This window comes from Chiloscyllium punctatum, chromosome 24 (assembly GCF_047496795.1).
Source record: "Chiloscyllium punctatum isolate Juve2018m chromosome 24, sChiPun1.3, whole genome shotgun sequence".
NCBI lineage: Eukaryota > Metazoa > Chordata > Chondrichthyes > Orectolobiformes > Hemiscylliidae > Chiloscyllium > Chiloscyllium punctatum.
Genome location: NC_092762.1, coordinates 88,828,110 through 88,846,494, shown reverse-complemented (window position 1 = coordinate 88,846,494; position 18,385 = coordinate 88,828,110). Strand labels below are relative to the sequence as shown.

Sequence of the window (18,385 nt, the reverse complement as noted above, 5' to 3'; positions counted from 1 at the left end):
CAGAGCTCTTCAGAATGGTTTATACCAGTTTGGCAGGCAAATGGGAACCGGAGCTATGGTTCAGAAGATGGGATAGCTGATGAACAGGCAGGTACAACATACAGAGTCACTGTGAGGAAAGATAGAAAGTTGATAGGGCAACGTTACAGTCAGTTTGATGAGTTGAAGTGTATCTACTTTAATGCAAGAAGTGTCAGAATAAGGGGGATGAACTTAGAGCATGGATCAGTAATTGGAGCTATAATGTTGTGGCCATTATGGAGATGTTGGATGTTTCGGGGTTTAGATGTTTCAAAGGTAAAGGGAGGGTGGTAAAAGAGGTGGGGGAGTGGCATTGCTAATCAGGGATAGTATAACAGCTGCAGAAAGGGAGGTCATCGAGGAGGGTTTGTCTGCTGAGTCAGTACGGGTGGAAGTCAGAAAGAGGAAAGGAGCAGTCACTTTAGTGGGAGTTTTCTATTGACCCCCGCAATAGTAACAGAGACACGGAGGAGCAGACGGGGATGCAGAGGTTGGAAAGGTGCAGAAGTAACGGGGTTGTTGTCATGGGTAACTTCAACTTCCTTACTATGGATTTAATCCTCCTTCGTGCAAGTAGTTTGGATGGAGCAGCTTTTGTCAGGTGTGTCCAGGAAGGATACCTGACTGATTATAGAGACTAGGCCATATTGGATTTGGTGCTTGGCAACAAACCAGGTCGGGTGTCAGATCTCTCGGTGGGAGAGCATTTCGGTAATAGTAATCATAACTCCCTGATCTTTACTATTGTCATGGAGAGGCATAGGAGCAGACGGTATGGGGAAGTATTTCGTGGAGGGGGAATTACAATGCTATTAGGCAGGAACTGTGGATTGTAAATTGGGAACAGATATTCTTAGGGAAATGCACAACAGAAATGCGGAGGTTGTTTAGGGAGCACTTGCTGATAGTGCTGGATAGGTTTGTCCCAGTGAGGCAAGGTAGGGTGTTGGGGTGAAGGAATCTTGGATGTCAAGAGATGTGGAACACCTAGTCACGAGGAAGAAGGAAGCTTACTTAAGGTTGAGGAAGGAAGGATCAGACAGAGCTCTAACTGGTTACAAGGTAGCCATGAAGGAACTGAAGAATGAACTTAGAAGAGCTAGAATAAGGCATGAAAATGCCTTGGCGGGTAGAATTAAGGAAAACCCCAAAGTGTTCTACACTTACGTGAGGAACAAGAGGATGGCCAGAGTGAGGGTAGGGCCAATCAGGGATCATGGAGGGAATTTGTGTCTGGAGTCAGAGGAGGTAGGGGAGGTCCTTAATGAATACTTTGCTTTAGTTCTGGATGTAGATTTGCTCGCAGAGCTAGAAGGTTCAGTTCCAGATGTTCCGTCACCCTACTAGGTAACATCTTCAGTGGGCCTCCGGTAGAAGCACTGTTGATAATTCCTGCTTTCTGTTTATATGTTTGGGTTTCTTTGGGTTGATGATGTCATCTCTCAGGATGACAGGAGATGACATCACCAACCCAAAGAAACCCAAGCATATAATAGAAAGCCTGATGAAGGGCTTTTGCCCGAAACGTCGATTTTCCTTGGATGCTTTTCCAGCACCACTCTAATCTAGACTCTGGTTTCCGGCATCTGCAGTACCCACTTTTGCCCTGGAGAGAGAAATGGGAAGAGGTGGGGCTGGGGAGAAGGTAACAAAGAGTACAATAGGTGGATGGGAATGAAGGTGATAGGTCAGAGAGAAGAGTGGAGCGGATAAGTGGGAAGGGAGATTGGCAGGTAGGACAGGCCATGAGGATGGTGCTGAGCTGGAAGGTTGGAACTGGGGTAAGGTGGGGGGGGAGGGGAAATTAGGAAACTGGTGAAATCCACATTGATGCCCTGGGGTTGAAGTGTTCCGAGGCGGAAGATGAGGCGTTCCTTCTCTAGGCATCGGGTGGCGAGAGAACGGCGCTGGAGGAGGCCCAGGACCTGCATGTCCTTTGCAGAGTGGGAGGGGGAGTTTGAATGTTGGGCCACAGGGTGGTGTGGTTGATTGGTGTGGGTGTCCCGGAGATGTTCCCTAAAGCGCTCTGCGAGGAGGCGTCCAGTCTGCCCAATGTAGAGGAGACCACATCGGGTGCAACAGATACAATAAATGACATTGGTGGATGTGCAGGTGAAACTGGGATGGATATGGAAGGCTCCTTTGGGGCCTTGTTTGGAGATGTGGGCGCAAATTTTGTAATTCCTGCAGTGGCAGGGGAACAAGCCAGGAGGGGAGGGGAGGTTGTTAGGGGGCGTGGACCTGACCAAGTAGTCACTGAGAGAACTGTCTTAGTGAAAAGGGGTGGGGAGAGAAATATATCCCTGGTGGTGGGGTCTGTTTGGAGGTGGCGGAAATCTTGGTGGATGATGCGGTTAATGCGAAGGTTGGTAAGGTGAAAGGTGAGGACCAGGGGAGTTCTGTCCTTGTTATGGTTGGAGGGGTAGGGTCTGAGGGCAGAGGTGCAGGATGTGAATGAGCTGCATTGGAGGGCATCTTCAACCACTTGGGACTGGAAATTGCAGTCTTTAAAACAGGAGGCCATCTGGTGTGTTCTGTGGTGGAAGTGGTCCTCCTGGGAGCAGATACGGCGGAGGCAGAAGCATTGGGAATACAGAATAATATTTTTGCAGGAGGTAGGGTGGGAAGAGGTGTAATCCAGGTAGTTGTGGGAGTCAGTGGGTTTGTAAAATAAAAGTCAGTGTCAAGTCGGTTGTCATTGTTGGAGATGGAGAGGTCCAGGAAGGAGAGGGAGGTGTCAGAGATGGTCCAGGTAAACTAAGGTGTGGGTAGAATGTGTTGGTGAAGTTGATGAACTGGTCAACCTCCTTGTGGGAGCACGAGGTGGCACTGATGCAGTTATCAATGTAGCGGAGGAAGAGGTGGGGAGTGGTGCCTGTGTAATTACAGAAGGTGGACTGTTCTACATAGCTGACAGAGACAGGCATAACACCTGCCCATTCGGGTTCCCATGGCTACCACTTTGGTCTGGAGGAAGTGGGAGGATTCAAAGGTGAAATTGCTAAGGGTGAGGACTAGTTCAGCCAAACGAATGAGTGTCAGTGGAAGAGTACTATTGGGGATGACGGGAGAGGAAGAAACGGAGGGCTTGGACCCCCTGGTCATGGAGGTGTAGAGGGATTGGATGTCCATGGTGAAGATGAGGCATTGGGGGCTGGGGAAACTGGAGTCTTGGAGGAGGTGGAGGGCATGGGTGGTGTCTGGAACATATGTGGGGAGTTCCTGGACTAGGGGGGAATGGACAGTATCAAGATAGGTGGAGATGAGTTCGGTGGGGCAGGAGCAGGCGAGACAGTGGGTTAGCCGGGGTGGTCAGGCTTGTGGATCTTGGAAAGGAGGTAGAATTGGGCGATGCGAGGTTCCTGGACTATGAGGTTGGAAGCTGTGGATGGGAGATCTCCTGAGGTGATGAGATTGTGTATGATCTGGAGATGATGGTTTGGTGATGGGGGCTGAGGTCATGGTCGAGGGTGCAGTAGGAGGAGGTATCTTCAAGCGTCGATTTTCCTGCTTCTCGGATGCTGCCTGACTCACTGAAGATGTTACCTAGTAGGGTGACGAAATGCCTGGAAATTAACCTTCCAGCTCAGCGAGCAAACCTACATCTAGAACCTCAACTTGAGCTACAAATCTTCTCAAAACCTGCTAACTTTGCTTTAGTATTCACTAGTGAGTGGGTCTTCTCATTTGTGAGGACAGTGTGAAACAGGCTGATATGCCCGAACAGGTTGATGTTAAGGAAGAGGATGAACTGGAAATTTTGAAAAACCTGAGGATAGATAAGTCCACTGGGCCAGAAGGGATATACCCAAGATTACGATGGGAAGCGAGGGAGGAGATTGCTGCATCTTTGATGATGATCTTTGCATCCTCACTGTCGACTGGAGTACTACCAGATGATTGGAGGATGACTAATGTTTTCCCTTGTTCGAGAAAGGAAATAGGGATAACCCTGAGAATTACAGGCCAGTCAGTCTTAGGTCGGTAGTGGGCAAATCTTTGGAGAGGATTCTGAGAGACAGGATTCATGATTATTTGGAAAAGCATAGTTTGATTAGAGATAGTCAGCATGGCTTTGTGAGGGGCACAAGCCTTATTCAATTCTTTGAGGATGTGACAAAACCCATTGATGAAAGTAGAGGAGTGGATGTGATGTATATGGATTTAGCAAGGCGTTTGATAAGGTTTCCCATGGTAGGTTCATTCAGAAAGTAAGGAGGCATGGGATATAGGAAACCTGGCTGTCTGGATACAGAATTGGCAGGCCCATGGAAGAAGAGGGTGGTAGTAGATGGAAAATATTCAGCCTGGAGTTCAGTAACCAGTGGTGTTCTGAGATCTTTGCTCTTTGTGACCTTCGTAAATGACTTGGTTGAGGAAGTGGAGGGGTGGGTTAGTAAGTTTGCCGATGACACTCAGGTTGATGGAGTTGTGGATAAAATGGAGGGTTGTTGTAAGTTGCAATGGGACATTGACAGGATCCGGAGCTGGGCTGAGAAGTGGCAGATGGAGTTCAACCTGGAAAAGTGTGAAGTGATTCATTTTGAAAGGTTGAATTTGAATGCAGAATACAGGGTTAAAGGCAGGATTCTCGGCACTGTGGAGAAACAGAGGGATCTTGGGGTATACGTCCATAGGTCCCTCAAAGCTGTCACCCAGGTTGATAGAGTTGTTAAGAAGGCGTATGGTGTGTTGTCTTTCGATAGCAGGGGGATTGAATTTAAGAGCCGCGAGGTTATGTTGCAGCATTTAGATCCATGATGAGACCACACTTGGAATATTGTGTTCAGTTCTGGTTGCCTCATTATAGGAAGGATGTGGAAGCTTTAGAGAGGGTCCAGAGGAGATTTACCAGGATCTGCCTGGACTGGAGGGCATGTCTTATGAAGAAAGGTTGAGGGAGCTAGGGCTTTTATCATTGGAGCGAGGAAGGATGAGATGTGACTTGATAGAGGTGTACAGGATAATGAAAGGCATAGGTAGAATGGATAGCCAGAGACTTTTTCCCAGGGTGGAAATGGCTATCAAAAAGGAGCATAATTTTAACGTAATTGAAGGAAATAAGGGGTGATGTCAGAGGTCAGTTCTTTACACAGAGTGGTAGGTGCATAGAATGCACTGCCAGCAGTGGGAGTATAATCAGATACATTAGGGACATTTAAGTGACTCTTGGATAGGCATATGGAGGGTAGTAAAATGAAGGATATGTAGGTTAGTTTGATCTTAGAGTAGGATAAAAGGTCGGCACAACATCAAGGGCTGAAGGACCTGTACTGTGTTGCACTGTTGCATGTTTGGACTTGGAGTTGGTGTCTTGAGCGGAGTCTTGGTCACCCGGTACTCCAGATAAAGTCTCAAGTTGGAGAGTACATTGTAAGTAGGTATGTATGATATCACTGTTTGTATGTGCATGCAATATTTTTGTCAGGTATAAACAGTCTCCATGTCTGAGTGTCTTGATGCACAGTATTGCCATGTGTAAGTTACAAGAAGCAATATTGCACAAGAGGTTGCAGATAATCTGAGATGAAGAAAGTCTTATCAACTGGCACCAACAAAGGTCTAATCGAAGGAGAATATTTCTGAATGTGGCTTCCAGGGTCTTGGTCACTTGATTGTTTGTTTTTCCCTTTAGGATTCTGAAGGACAAGCTTGCAAAACAACATCCAGAAGCATTCAGCAGTAAGTATCTTCAGGTGGGATGTACATTTTTCACAGATTAGTGTCATTTGTCTAGCTATGGGACTTGTCAGAGAAGCCCATAGACATTTATCAGGTAGGACACCGAAATCTTCTACTTTGAGAGATTGGAATGTGGAATTTGAAATCAAACTGATCAGCCAATGTCTTATTGAAGGTGGAGCAGGCTCAAAGGTCCAAATGACCAACTCTTGCTCTCTGTCTATGTTTCTAAATATTTTCATTAGATGGTTATGGATATTTGTAATTCTCTGCCTGTACATTAATCCGGGGGAACAATGTGGCAAAATTCAGAAAAATGTTAATGAATAAATAGAACGGATGTGTAATTGGCAAATGTCTAGATTAGAGTCATGCTGGAAAAGCACGGCAGGTCAGGCAGCATTCCAAGGAGCAGGAAAATCGACGTTTCGGATAAAAACCCTTCATCAGGATTCCTGATGCTGCCTGACCTGCTGTGTTTTTCCAGCACCACTCTAATTTAGACTCTGGTTTCCAGCATCTGCAGTCCTTGTTTTTACCCTGTTTAATTGGCAAATGACTTGCAACACAGAGAAGTGTGAGGTTGTACCTTGTGGTAGGAAGCAAAAGGAAATTGCAAACTGCCTGGGAATTGGGAGACTAAATGGTACAGAGAGTAACAGGAATCAGGGATCTGCAGATATTTGCGATCGTATGAAATAGGAACAGGAGTAGACCATTCAGCTCCTCAAGCCTGCTGCACCATTCAGTAAGGTATTGGCTGACCTGTTTGTGTTTAAAATTCCACATTCTTATCTACCCCCAATAACCTTTTATTGCCCTGCCTAACCAGACTCTTTGAGGAAGTGACCAAGTTGATAGATGAAGGAAGGGATATTGATGTCATATACATGGACTTTAGTAAGGTATTTGATAAGGTTCCCCATGGTAATCTAATCAAGAAAGTAAAGTTAAGTGGTGTTCTAGCTAGATGGATAAAGAACTGGATGAGCGACAAAGAGTAGTAGTTGGAGGGATCAGTGGTTGTAGAACAAGCACCTGATAAAGAGGCAGTGCCTCAAAAGCTAGTGTTTCTGAATAAACCTGTTGGACTAGAATCTGGTGTTGTGATTTTTAACTTTATCCAACCTATCCTCATAAGTCAATGCTTTCATTCCAGCAATTAGTCTCATAAACTCCCTCTGAACCACCTCCAGTGCATTTTACATTCTTCCTCAAATAGGGAGACTGACATCGTCTGCATTGCTCAAGATGTGGTCTCCCCAGTGCTCTGTATAACTGAAACATAGCATCCCTACTTTTATGTTCAATTTCTGTCACCATAAAAGAGTCTCTCATTAGCCTCTCTATTCCGTGCTGTGCTTGCATACTAATCTTTTGTGACTTATGCACTAGAACATCTAACTCCTCTGCATTTCAGAATTTAATCTCCATGAAGTGATTTTTGCTTTCCTAATTCTTCCCCCATGTTTTCTCATTATATTCCATCTGCCAGACTTTTGTTAACTCGCTTCACCTGTCTGTATCCACCTGCAAACTCATTGTCATCTTCACAACCCATTTTCCCACCTGTCTTAGTTATTACTTTGAATTTAGCTCCTGTGCCCTTGCTACCCTCACCTAAGCCATGAATCATTAAAAGTAATGTCGCTACCTAATAATTTTTTTAAAATACAAAAGCATACAATTGAAAAGCTGAGAAATTATTTTAAACTTGTAGAGAACCTTAATTATATCACACTAGTCTATCCAAGAAAAAATATATAGGAGCACTTGTAAAAGTGCAAAAAAGATTCACAAGACAAAGACCAGAATTGTAAGCATGTACTTCTGAACAAAGGTTGATCAGATTGCAGTGAAAAGGTAGGCGAGGAGTCACCTGACATTTTTTAAATTATAGAATGATAGGTTAGATGTAGAGAAAAAGTTTCCATTTCTGCAAAAGTCCAAACAAAGGTGGCCAACAAATCAACAAGGAATTCAAAAGAAAGCAGTTAACCAGAGAGTAATGGGAATGTGGGACACTACCACAAGGGACAGATGAGGTGAAGAGCAGAGATGTATTTAATGAGAGACTGAGTAATTACATGAGAGCAAAAGGAGCTGGCAGCCATTTCTACAGCAAGTCTGTGCAGCTCGAGGAGCATCAGCTCTTTGGGATTCAAACAACTTCAGGAAAAATTGGTGGCATAGTAGTAACATCACGAGACTTGTCATCCAGAGGACCAAGCTAATCCTCTTGCAGGGGTATGTTCACATCCCACAGGGCAGCTGGTGGAATACAAATTCAGTTAAAAAATTTGGAATCCAAAGCTGGTCACAACAATGCCAACTGTGAGCCTATCATTGATAGTTGTAAAAACCCATCTGGTTAACTAATGTCCCTCAGAGAAGGAAATCTGCCATCCTTAGCCAGACTGGCCTATATGTGACTCCAAACCCCCAGCATAAGAGACCCTTGGAAATGGCTCAGTAAGCCACTCAGTCCAAGGGTACTTGAGAATGGACATTACATTTTGCTAATGACACGTACCATCCATGCAAAACCAAAGGAAACAGACTCAAAGCTGGAATCTTAAAGCTTCAGACACCACAATGTAAAGAGGGGAATGTTGCCTGCATGCTTTTATTTCATGTTGCAGTGATTTATTGGTAATGTTACTGGACTCCATCCAAAACCGCAAAGGAGCCTTCCACGTCCGTCAGATTTACCTGTACTTCTACACACATCATCTACTGTATTTGTTGCTCCCGATGTGGTCTCCTCTACACTGGGGACACAGGACGCTTCAGAGAATATCTCCGGAGCACATGCACAAAACGACCCCACTGCCCTGTGGCTGAACACTCTTAACTCCCCCTCCCACTCCCCCAAGGAGATGCAGTGCTGGGCCTCCTCCATCGCCTAACCCTTACCACCCGACGCCTGGAGGAAGAATGCTCACCTTCTGCCTTGGGATCTGCCAACCACATGAGATCAATTTCAATTTCACCAATTTCCTCATTACTCCTCTCCCAGGCCCCCCCCCCACCCCCAACCACCTTATCCCAGATCCAACCTTCCAACTCGGCACTGCCCTCTTGACCTGTCCTACCTGTCTATTTTCCTTCCCATCCATCTCTTCTACCCTCCTCTCTGACGTATCACCATCACCCACAAATTGATCTACCTATCGCATTCCCAGCTATCTCCCCCTTCCCCACCCCCCACCTCCCATTTATCTCTCAGCCCCCTTGGGCCACCCCTCATTCCTGATGAAGAGCTTATGCCTGAAACGTCAATTCTCCTGCTCCTCAGATGCTGCCTGACCGGCTGTGCTTTTCCAGCACCACACTCTTCGACTGTGATCTTCAGCATTTGCAGTGCTAACTGTCTCCCTAGCGACCAAGAACTTCAGGCCAATGTTCTGGGGGTGTGGATTTGAATCCCTCCACAGCTTATGATAAAATTTGAATTCAGCAAAAATCTGGAGTAATGAGCTAGCCTAATGGTGAATGTATAACCACTGTTGATTGTTATAAAAACCCATCTAGTCCACTAATGCCCTTCAGAGAAGAAAGTGTGTTCTCCTTACCCAGTCTGGCTTACCTGTGAGTCCAGACCCACAGCACTGGTTGCCTCTAGCCAGTGACAGCCACACCCTGAGAACACATTTTTTTAAAAGTTAGGGGATCACAGATTTGTTGTGGTGCAGGAGGTGGTGATTGGACCCACTTTGCATCAGCTCTCTCAGCATTTTTGATTTATTGCCATTCTTCTGCTTTTAACACATACTCTTACACCTTGTTTCTGTTTAAGTAATCATCTAAATCCCAACTGAGGCAGTCTACGCCACACTTCCAGTTTCTTTCCTCGCTACACATATGTTTGTTTTACAAAAGACTACAAATCTGTGCCCTCTGGTTTTCCTTTTATGAGCAGGAATTGTTTCTCCCCACCTATTCTATTCCAGAGTTGTTATGATTTTGAAAGCTGTACCAAATGTCTTCTCTAATCTGTTCTCATCCCTGTAGTCACTCTTGTAAACGTCTTCTACACTCTCTCCAATGTGTTCACATCCATTCTAAAATGTGGCACCCAGAATTGTACAAAATCCTCAAACTGAGTAGTTTAGGCTCAGCACTTCAGATTTGGTCTGAGGTCAGGCACAGGAGGCTGAGTGAGGCAATTATGGGGATCCTGAAAATAGTACTAGAGGACCCTCTGTGCTTGCAGTTATCCAATAGGTTCTGGGTTTTTGCGTCTTGTATAAACAACTGCAGGGAAGTTGGGAAAACTAACCAAAGCACCATTTTGCAAATGATCATTCAACAGGGTATATAAGAAGGAATTTAATTGTAGTAGGGATCAGTATAGTGAGGTAGATAGATAATGTTATCTTCAGGGAAAGTGAGTCCTGAAATCTATGTTGCATGTCTGGTGCCAGGGTTAAGAACATATTTTGAGGCTAGAGAGGAACAGAAGTGGGAGAGAGAGGATCCAGCCAAATTGATCCCAACAACATAGGTAGGATAAAAATGTGGTTCTTCTGAAAAAAATGTGAGCACCAGAGAGTAAAGTAAAAATCCATAGAACAATCCCTGGATTATGACTGACCCCAAAAGCAAAATGGCACAGTCCATAAGATCAGAGATTAGAATGTGTGGCTCAAAGATTGATGCAGGAGAAATGTTTCAGTTCATGGGGCACCTGCACCAGTGCTGGGGATAGTGGGAGCTGTAGTTCATGGGGTTCCTGCACCAGTGCTGGGGATAGTGGGAGCTGTACTTCATGGGGTTCCTGCACCAGTGCTGAGGATAGTGGGAGCTGTAGTTCATGGGGTTCCTGCACCAGTGCTGGGGATAGTGGGAGCTGTAGTTCATGGGGCACCTGCACCAGTGCTGAGGATAGTGGGAGCTGTAGTTCATGGGGCACCTGCACCAGTGCTGGGGATAGTGGGAGCTGTAGTTCATGGGGCACCTGCACCAGTGCTGGGGATAGTGGGAGCTGTAGCCTTGGAACAGTTTTCACGTGGATCTTGCCAGGCTCAATGTTCTGTGAGTGGTATAATTAGGACATTAGATATGACTTTAAACTAAATAATGGAGAGAAGGGTTAACATGAGGGACAATTTGGAAAAGTTAAAGAGAAGGACAAGGCAATAGAGCAAGGTAATGATATGGGGAAGGATTATCAAAGTGACATGGGGAAAAAAAGAATATATAAACATAAGAGTGCTGCACCAGGCAAGGAAAGATTGGGGGAGAAAAAGGATTAAAGGTTTTTTATCTGAATATACAGAGGATTTGTAACAAGATGAATGAATTGATAGTACTAATAGAAATCAGTGAGTATATAATGGACATGACAGAGACATGGTTGCAAAGTGACCATGGCTGCAAACTGAATGTTTAAATGGTATTTAATATTTCAGAAGGACAGGAGGAAAGGAAAATGGGATGGGCAGCTGACAAAGGATGAGGTCAGTATGAGTGAGTAGTAATCTTGTTCAGAAGATGAAAATGTAGAATCCGTTTAGGTGGAGATAAGAAATAGGAACGGAAGAAGTCATTGGTGGGAATAATTTGTAGGTTCCCTGGCAGGAGCTGCACTATAGGACCAGAGTGCTAATCAAAAGATAACAGGCTTGTAAAGAAGGTACTACAATAATGAGGGATGATTTTCTTTTCACATAGATTGGATGATGAATAAAATTGGTAAATGAGTTCTGAAGGATGAGCTCATCATGTATGTGGGACAGGTTTTATTTTAAAAATATTACCCCTGGAACCAACCACGGAGCAAGCTATTCCAGATGTAGTAAATATATAATGACACAGTATTAATTAATGACCTCACATTAAAGAATACCAAGGCAAGAGTAATCTTAACATATAGAATTTCACATTCAATTTGTGGATGAGAAATGAGTCTGAAACTTGGTAAAGGCCACTACAAAGAATGTAGAACAGCATAACACACGAACAGGCCCTTTAGCCCACCACGTCTGTACTGACCATGATGCCATTCTAAATAATAGAATTGGCTACAGTGCAGTGCGGAAATAGGTGAAAATGAAGGACAAACAGTAGCAGACATTGAAGGAGATATTTTTGTAACTCTGAACCAAGAAGTATTCAAGTAATTGGTGGTACAGAACTTGAGTATTGCTGAAAGAAGATATATTTTATTGAGTGTATTACCTTGCACTCATCAGGCCAATTTACAAGAATGCCAATAAAGAGGTAAACCAACAATTGCACAGTATAAGAAGAACGTGCTGATTAGTTGACAAGTTGACTGTAATTGGTGGAGGCATAGCAAAGGAGAATGCACCAATTGATGATAATTTACAGTTAACTAAGTTTTTTCAGATGCCAAACTGGGCAGTTTGGGACTATGCTTCATCAGATATGAACCAGCAAATGACTATCACCTATTGTTGAGTTGAAACAGGTACAGTGTTTGTCTGTAAGGAAAAGGACCCTGTCATTAATGTTTGTAACTTTGCAATATTAGCGAGAGTACCACACTAAGAGCCCGACTGATAATCAGAGTTTCCTTACATGTCTTAATGGGGTCCATCCTGTACTCAAATTGCCGTCTAAAATGGGAGACTCAAATGAGCTTCCTTTCCTCAATATCTCTGTTGAGAATTCAGCAAGGGGGGGCCTCTGTCCTACTAACTACCACAAACCTGTCTTCCCTGCACAGCCTATGCATTGGGATTCCTACTGTCGCAAGCACTATACCATTGGACTTGTTGGCAACCTCCTAAGTATAGCCCCTAGCCATCTGTTCACCACACAAACTTCGTGCTGAAGTAAGGCACATCAAGTCATCATGCAAGTTAATGACTATCCTGATCAAATTATTTCATGCTGGTTATTCTCAAACTCACGAAACCCCCCTAAGGTCATTAGTTTGTAATCTGAAATGTACACGGAGAAAGGGCAAGATATATCAGAGGTTTGAGCAAGAGATTAAGCTGTGAGTTTACACTGTTACTATGCTTAAGCAACACATGGTGTTCACCACAGCATGTTGCTGCCATCAAGACAAACAAAAGTCTGTGATGAGTGATGTGGTAAATGAGCTTGAGTGTCACAACGATGCCAGGTAAATAGGCTGTATGTATCAAAGACTGGCAGATCATATCAAACAAGGTATCCTTTCAGCTATTCACAACAGGTAAGGCACTAACTGTGCCCATCCAGTCTGCTCTTGCATACTTCACAGTCAGAGTACAAAGGGATCAGATGGGCCAGTGGGCTGAGGAGTCAGATGGAGTTTAATTTTGATAAATGTGAGGAACTGCACTTTGGAAAAGCAAATCGGAGCAGAACTTATACACTTAATGGTAAGGTTCTGGGGAGTGTTGCTGAACAAAGAGGCCTTAGAGTGCAGGTTCATAGTTCCTTGAAAGTGGAGTCGCAGGTAGATAGGATAGTGAAGAAGGGTTTTGGTATGCTTTCCTTTATTGGTCAGAGTATTGAGTATAGGAGTTCGGAGGTCATGTTGTGGCTTTACGGGACATTAGTTAGGCCACTTTTGGAATATTGCATGTATTTCTGGTTTCCTTTCTATTGGAAGGATGTTGTGAAACTTGAAAAGGTTATGAACAATTTATGAGGATGATGCTAGGGAAGGGGGATTTGAGCTATAGGGAAAGACTGAATAGGCTGGGGCTGTTTTCCCTGGAGCATTGGAAGCTGAGTGGTGACTTTTCTAGAGGTTTATAAAATCATGAGGGGCATGGATAGGACAATAGGACAAGCAGACAAAGTCTTTTCCCTGGGTTGAGGGAGTCCAGAGCTAGAGGGCGTAGGTTTAGGGTGAGAGGGGAAAGATATAAAAAGGACCTAAGGGTTAACATGCCGAGGGTGGTACATGTATGGAATGAGCTGCCAGAGGAAGTGTACAATTGTAGCATTTAAAAGGCATCTGGATGGGTATATGAATAGGAAGGGGTTGGAGGGATATGGACCAAGTGCTGGCAAATGGGACTAGAATAGATTAGGATATCTGATTGGCATGGACAAGTTGGACCAAAGGATCTGTTACTGTGCTGTACATTTCTCTGATTCTGAATTACAGTGATAACCAGTTTAGGGATTATTGATGTGTTTGAATGTACAGGAAGCTGCATGTAATAATAAACAGGGCCCTGTTCTGTGCAGACCGAAAGGAGTGGTGTATATAGTAATATCACTGGATCAGTAAAGCAGGTTAATGTTCTGGGACTTGGTTCAAATCCAACATGGAACATGATGAAATTTGAATTCAATAATATTTTAAAATCTAGAATTAAAAGCTGACCTAAAGATGGCCATACAACTATTGTGATTGTCGTAAAAACCCATCTGATTCACTAATACCCTTTTAAAGAAAGAAATCTGTCCTTAGTTGGTCTGGTTTGCATGTGACTCAAAATCCACACCAGTTTGGTTGATTCATAATGGCCCATTGAGATGGTTCAATAAGCCACACATTTCAAGGGCAATTAGGAATGGGCAATGAATGTTGGCTTTGTCTGGCATGCCCACATTGTAACACATATTTAAAATCTCAACCAAATAGATGACAGCCATTTGCTGGTTAGGACGTTGTCCTAAGAAATGACCAAGCAGGGTCAACTGAACTCGTTTGAAATCCAAACAAATTGACAGTTAACTGTCAATCATCATTAACTGCTGCATTTTCCATGGCAACATTCCTACAAATCAGAGTCCATTGGCCAATCAATCAGCACACTTTTTCTCATACAGAATAAGGATTGTTTTTCCCTTTATTGGTATTTCTTGCGAATTGTTCTGATGGTGAAAGACAAACTGTTTTCCAGATACTTTCCATTGAAAAAGAAAAGAGGAATTGGAGTAAAGGAGAATAAAAACTGTCAGTTAAAGCTTCTACAAATGTATAAAAAGGAGAGAGTATCTGAAGTGAATGTTGGTTGCTTAGAGGGAGAAACTTGGCAAATAATGGTCTGAAACAGGCAAAATGGGACAGTGTAAGAGTCCCAGTTGATGAGAAAACTGCAATCATAACTCCACTATTGAAGACAGAAGAGAGATGGAATACTGAAATATAAGAACAGGGTTAATGCTGTTCAGGCCCTCGAACCTCCTTCATCATTCAATAAGATCAGGAACGATCTAGTTATTACCTTAACACTACTTTTCTGTCATGCCCATAATTCTCAGCTCTCTTGTCAGCCTCTAATGCTCTCTAACAACCCTTTGAGAGGAAAGATCATTCTCTAGCCTTTTGCAGCCCCTATTTCTATGATGTTATTAGGACTAGAAGGATATGCTAATAGGGTGAAAGGGGGTATTGTGGAACATAGGCAGTGTGTGGACTAGTTAGATGAAATGGCATGTTTCTGTGCTGAAAGCTTGTTGTAAGACTCCCATGTGATTCTGGGCAATTTGCCAGCATATGACCTGCTGCCTGAGGAATGCCCACATTAAGTAGAGAATCGCTGGGGATATGGAGGAAACAACACATCACCCAGAGGAAGGAAAGGCAAACAATGCCTGAAGATATCAGCTTGAAAGAGTTCTCTTCAGTTATTCAATGGGCTGTGAAATGCTGTATTTGTGATGTTTCTGATTAACCTGAGCAGCATTGTGTGCGACAGTGTGCTATGGGATGGTTGGGTCTGAGTTAACACCCATGGACTTGCCAGGGAATGTTTCTTGACCCCCAATAGTGTTTACTGAGTGGTGAGTAGGAGAGAACTATGATGGAGTCAGATATGGAGGAAAGCTGGGAAATGGGTGGGCATAGAAGTTGGAGTTGCAAGATGGAGGTAGGAATGACTTGGGTGGGGATAGAATGAGTTAGAGCTGGATGGGTTATACCTTGTATAAAGTGCAGTGGTTGATAACTGAAGTATAATGGCAGGGTTGACATGCGACCAGATCTTACTGATACATGATTCTGTTTTTGGGGGATAGGTACCTACAATTCCCTGGTTGCAGATGACGACGAGGATTTTGATTCAATCCCGAAGGGTTCGTTGCCACTGTCCTCCACTTTGGAGCTGAGTTCTGACTCCAGTAATACCAGTCCAACTTTACTGTCTACTGGAGCAAGTGGGGATTCGGAAGATGCATCACGGGGACTTGCAGATGCCCTGCCGATTCAGGGACAGATTGACGGGCATGAGCAGCCTGTCAGAGAAGATGGGGAAGAATAATCTTCAAACTGCACCTGGATAATATGTCCCCTCAGAGTGGGAGGGTGAAAGCAGCCTGAGACCAGGCCCAAGGAGCTGGACAGGCTCTCTTTGATGAAACCTCTTACCTGTTGTTGTTCGAGCAGACACTGAGGCTAATGCCTAAGGAAACATGAACTGTCTTCAAACATTTCCTGTGTTGTTTTTGTTTTTTTTTATTGCAGTGTGGATTACTCTTTCCCACTATATTCGGTGAACACCACTCACAGTGTGATCCTAGGGGTTTAATGGTGAAACACACTGTGACATGTTCACTCTGTTACTGTAGAATTTGCACAATTTGGATTTATGTTAAAATGTAAAATGTGAGAAAATAAAACGTCAACAATACTGCAGCTGATGGGATGAAATGTGGGGTGGGATGGTTCTTTGTTGATCTGTGAAGACTGTCACAGTCAGAACATCAAGGATTTATTGACCAGTCACTCCTTAAACCTCTCAGCATGTCCACTCGAGGAATGATGCCCCAACTGATGGGATGCTGTGACAACCAGAGCAGCTGGTTAGCAACGTAATTTGAATTCTCTCTTTATGAAACAGGAACTGGCAATAATTAACTGAATCATTATGATAAGCCTCAGGAATGACAAGACTCCCAAACAGATGGGAATTCCTGCCAGTGTGAGTGGAAAAGGGGAAAGCAGGGTCTGAAAACTATTCCAAGGCTGAACTCTCAATGTGCACAGGATTCTAGCTCGATGGGGAGTCTACATGATCTGTTTCCTTAACTCTGCTTTGGTCCTAAGCTTGCCCACTCCTATCCAGAAAGAAGAATGTTAAAGTTACTGGTTATGTTTACACTGCCAATTGGTAAACTGCTGCTAGTTGTTGTCAGGTTACTGCTTGTTAATTATACTTTTACTTGTTTTTGGCGCTCTCATTTAAGAAGTTTGGTTTTCATTGCTTTCTCAACACAGAGGTTTCTGGAAGAGGAATTGCTCACCTTTGCCCAAAGCTGGGCTGCTCCCATCCATCACTGCACTAATCTGATGAGAACAGAATGCATTCATTTTGACATAGTGCAGTGAAATATCCTTAAGCACTTCACATGAGCAATTGTCAAAACAAACCAAACCATGTAGATGTTCTGAGGAAGGGTCACTGGACCCAAAATGTGAATTTTGATTTCTCTCCATAGATGCTGCCAGACCTGCTGATTTCTGTTTTTGTTCCTGATTTTCAGCATCTACATTTCTTTCTGTTTTTATTCATGTAGATGTTAGGACAGGTAATCAATATTATGGTCAAAGAATTTCATATTATAGAGTATCTTAAAGGTAGGAAAAGAGATAAAGGAAGGACTCTTTATATATATATATATATATATATATATATATATGGCCACTTGCACAATATAGCACTTCTGCAGTGTAGCCAAGATTGTAATGTAGGAAATGCAGTAGAGGCCAGGAGGTTTCAGGCATGAATTCCAGAGCTTAGGGTCCAGGCAACTGAAGCCAAGACCAGCATCAGTAAAGCATTTAAAATCTCAGGATTCATCTCAAAGGTGCTCAGGTTTCCAAAGCTGGAGGAGTGGCAAGATGTTGGGAGGTTTTAGGATTGGAGGAAGTTCCAGATGAGTGAAGAGACCCTGGAGGGAATTGAAAATGAAACTGAGAATTTAAGATTTGAGATGTTGGTGAGCTGGATGGTAGTGTAGGTTAGTGAACTCAGGGAAGGAGAAAGTGGCGACTGCAAGTGCTGGAGATCAAAGTCAAAAAGTGTGATGCAGGAAAAGCACAGCCAGTCGGGCAACATCCGAGGAGCAGGAGAATCAATGTTTCGAGCATAGGCTCTTCAGGAATTCCTGATGAAGAGCTTATGCTTGAAACATCGACACTCCTACTCTTTGGATGCTGCCTGACTGGCTGTGCTTTTTCAGCACTACCCCTGTTGACTGATGACCGTAGGGCTGTGAGTGAATGGGATTGGTCTGTGTTTTGATGAGCTGAGGTTTCAGTCGTGGCTGACCTCGGGCAGGAGTTGAAACAGATGATATGACAGCAATGGCAGAGGGTGGTCTGAGTAAAGGAGAGTATATCAAGTTGAAAATTCAGTTTGGGCCTATTCAGGATAGTGAAGCCAGGAATAACCTGATTCAAGCTGAGACAGTGACCATGGAGACGGCTGTAGTCTTAAATGGAAAACTCTCCCACTGGACCACCTTTGAAATACTTCAACCTCTTGACTGCTATCTTTAGTCAGAATGTGGCACATGAAGTCTGAGTAGGAGCAGACCGTTAAGCCCATTGAGGCTGCTCCAATCCTCAATGTATTAGAGCTGATCTTTGCATTCAGTTCCACTTTTCCTACCAGTCCGCATATCCTCAAAAATCTCTCTGTCCATGCCTTAGACAGATTTAACAATGGAGCATCCCCAACCCCTGAAGCAGGGGTTTCCAATTCACTGGGATTAAACATTTCTCCTTGTCTAGTTTCTTCCCCTCCTCCCAAAAAGACCT

The 18,385-nt window shown here is 43.9% G+C and overlaps 1 protein-coding gene across 1 annotated transcript in view; it reads left to right on the top strand.

The window, feature by feature from the left end:
* kxd1 (KxDL motif containing 1) overlaps window positions 1-16,263 on the top strand; it is a 122,410-nt gene extending 106,147 nt beyond the window's left edge. The window contains exons 4-5 of the mRNA XM_072594499.1: window positions 5,657-5,703; window positions 15,643-16,263. Coding sequence (XP_072450600.1) covers window positions 5,657-5,703; window positions 15,643-15,884 — 289 coding nt within the window. The 3' untranslated portion in view covers window positions 15,885-16,263. The remainder of the gene's footprint in view (window positions 1-5,656; window positions 5,704-15,642) is intronic.
* Window positions 16,264-18,385: the final 2,122 nt, after the last annotated feature.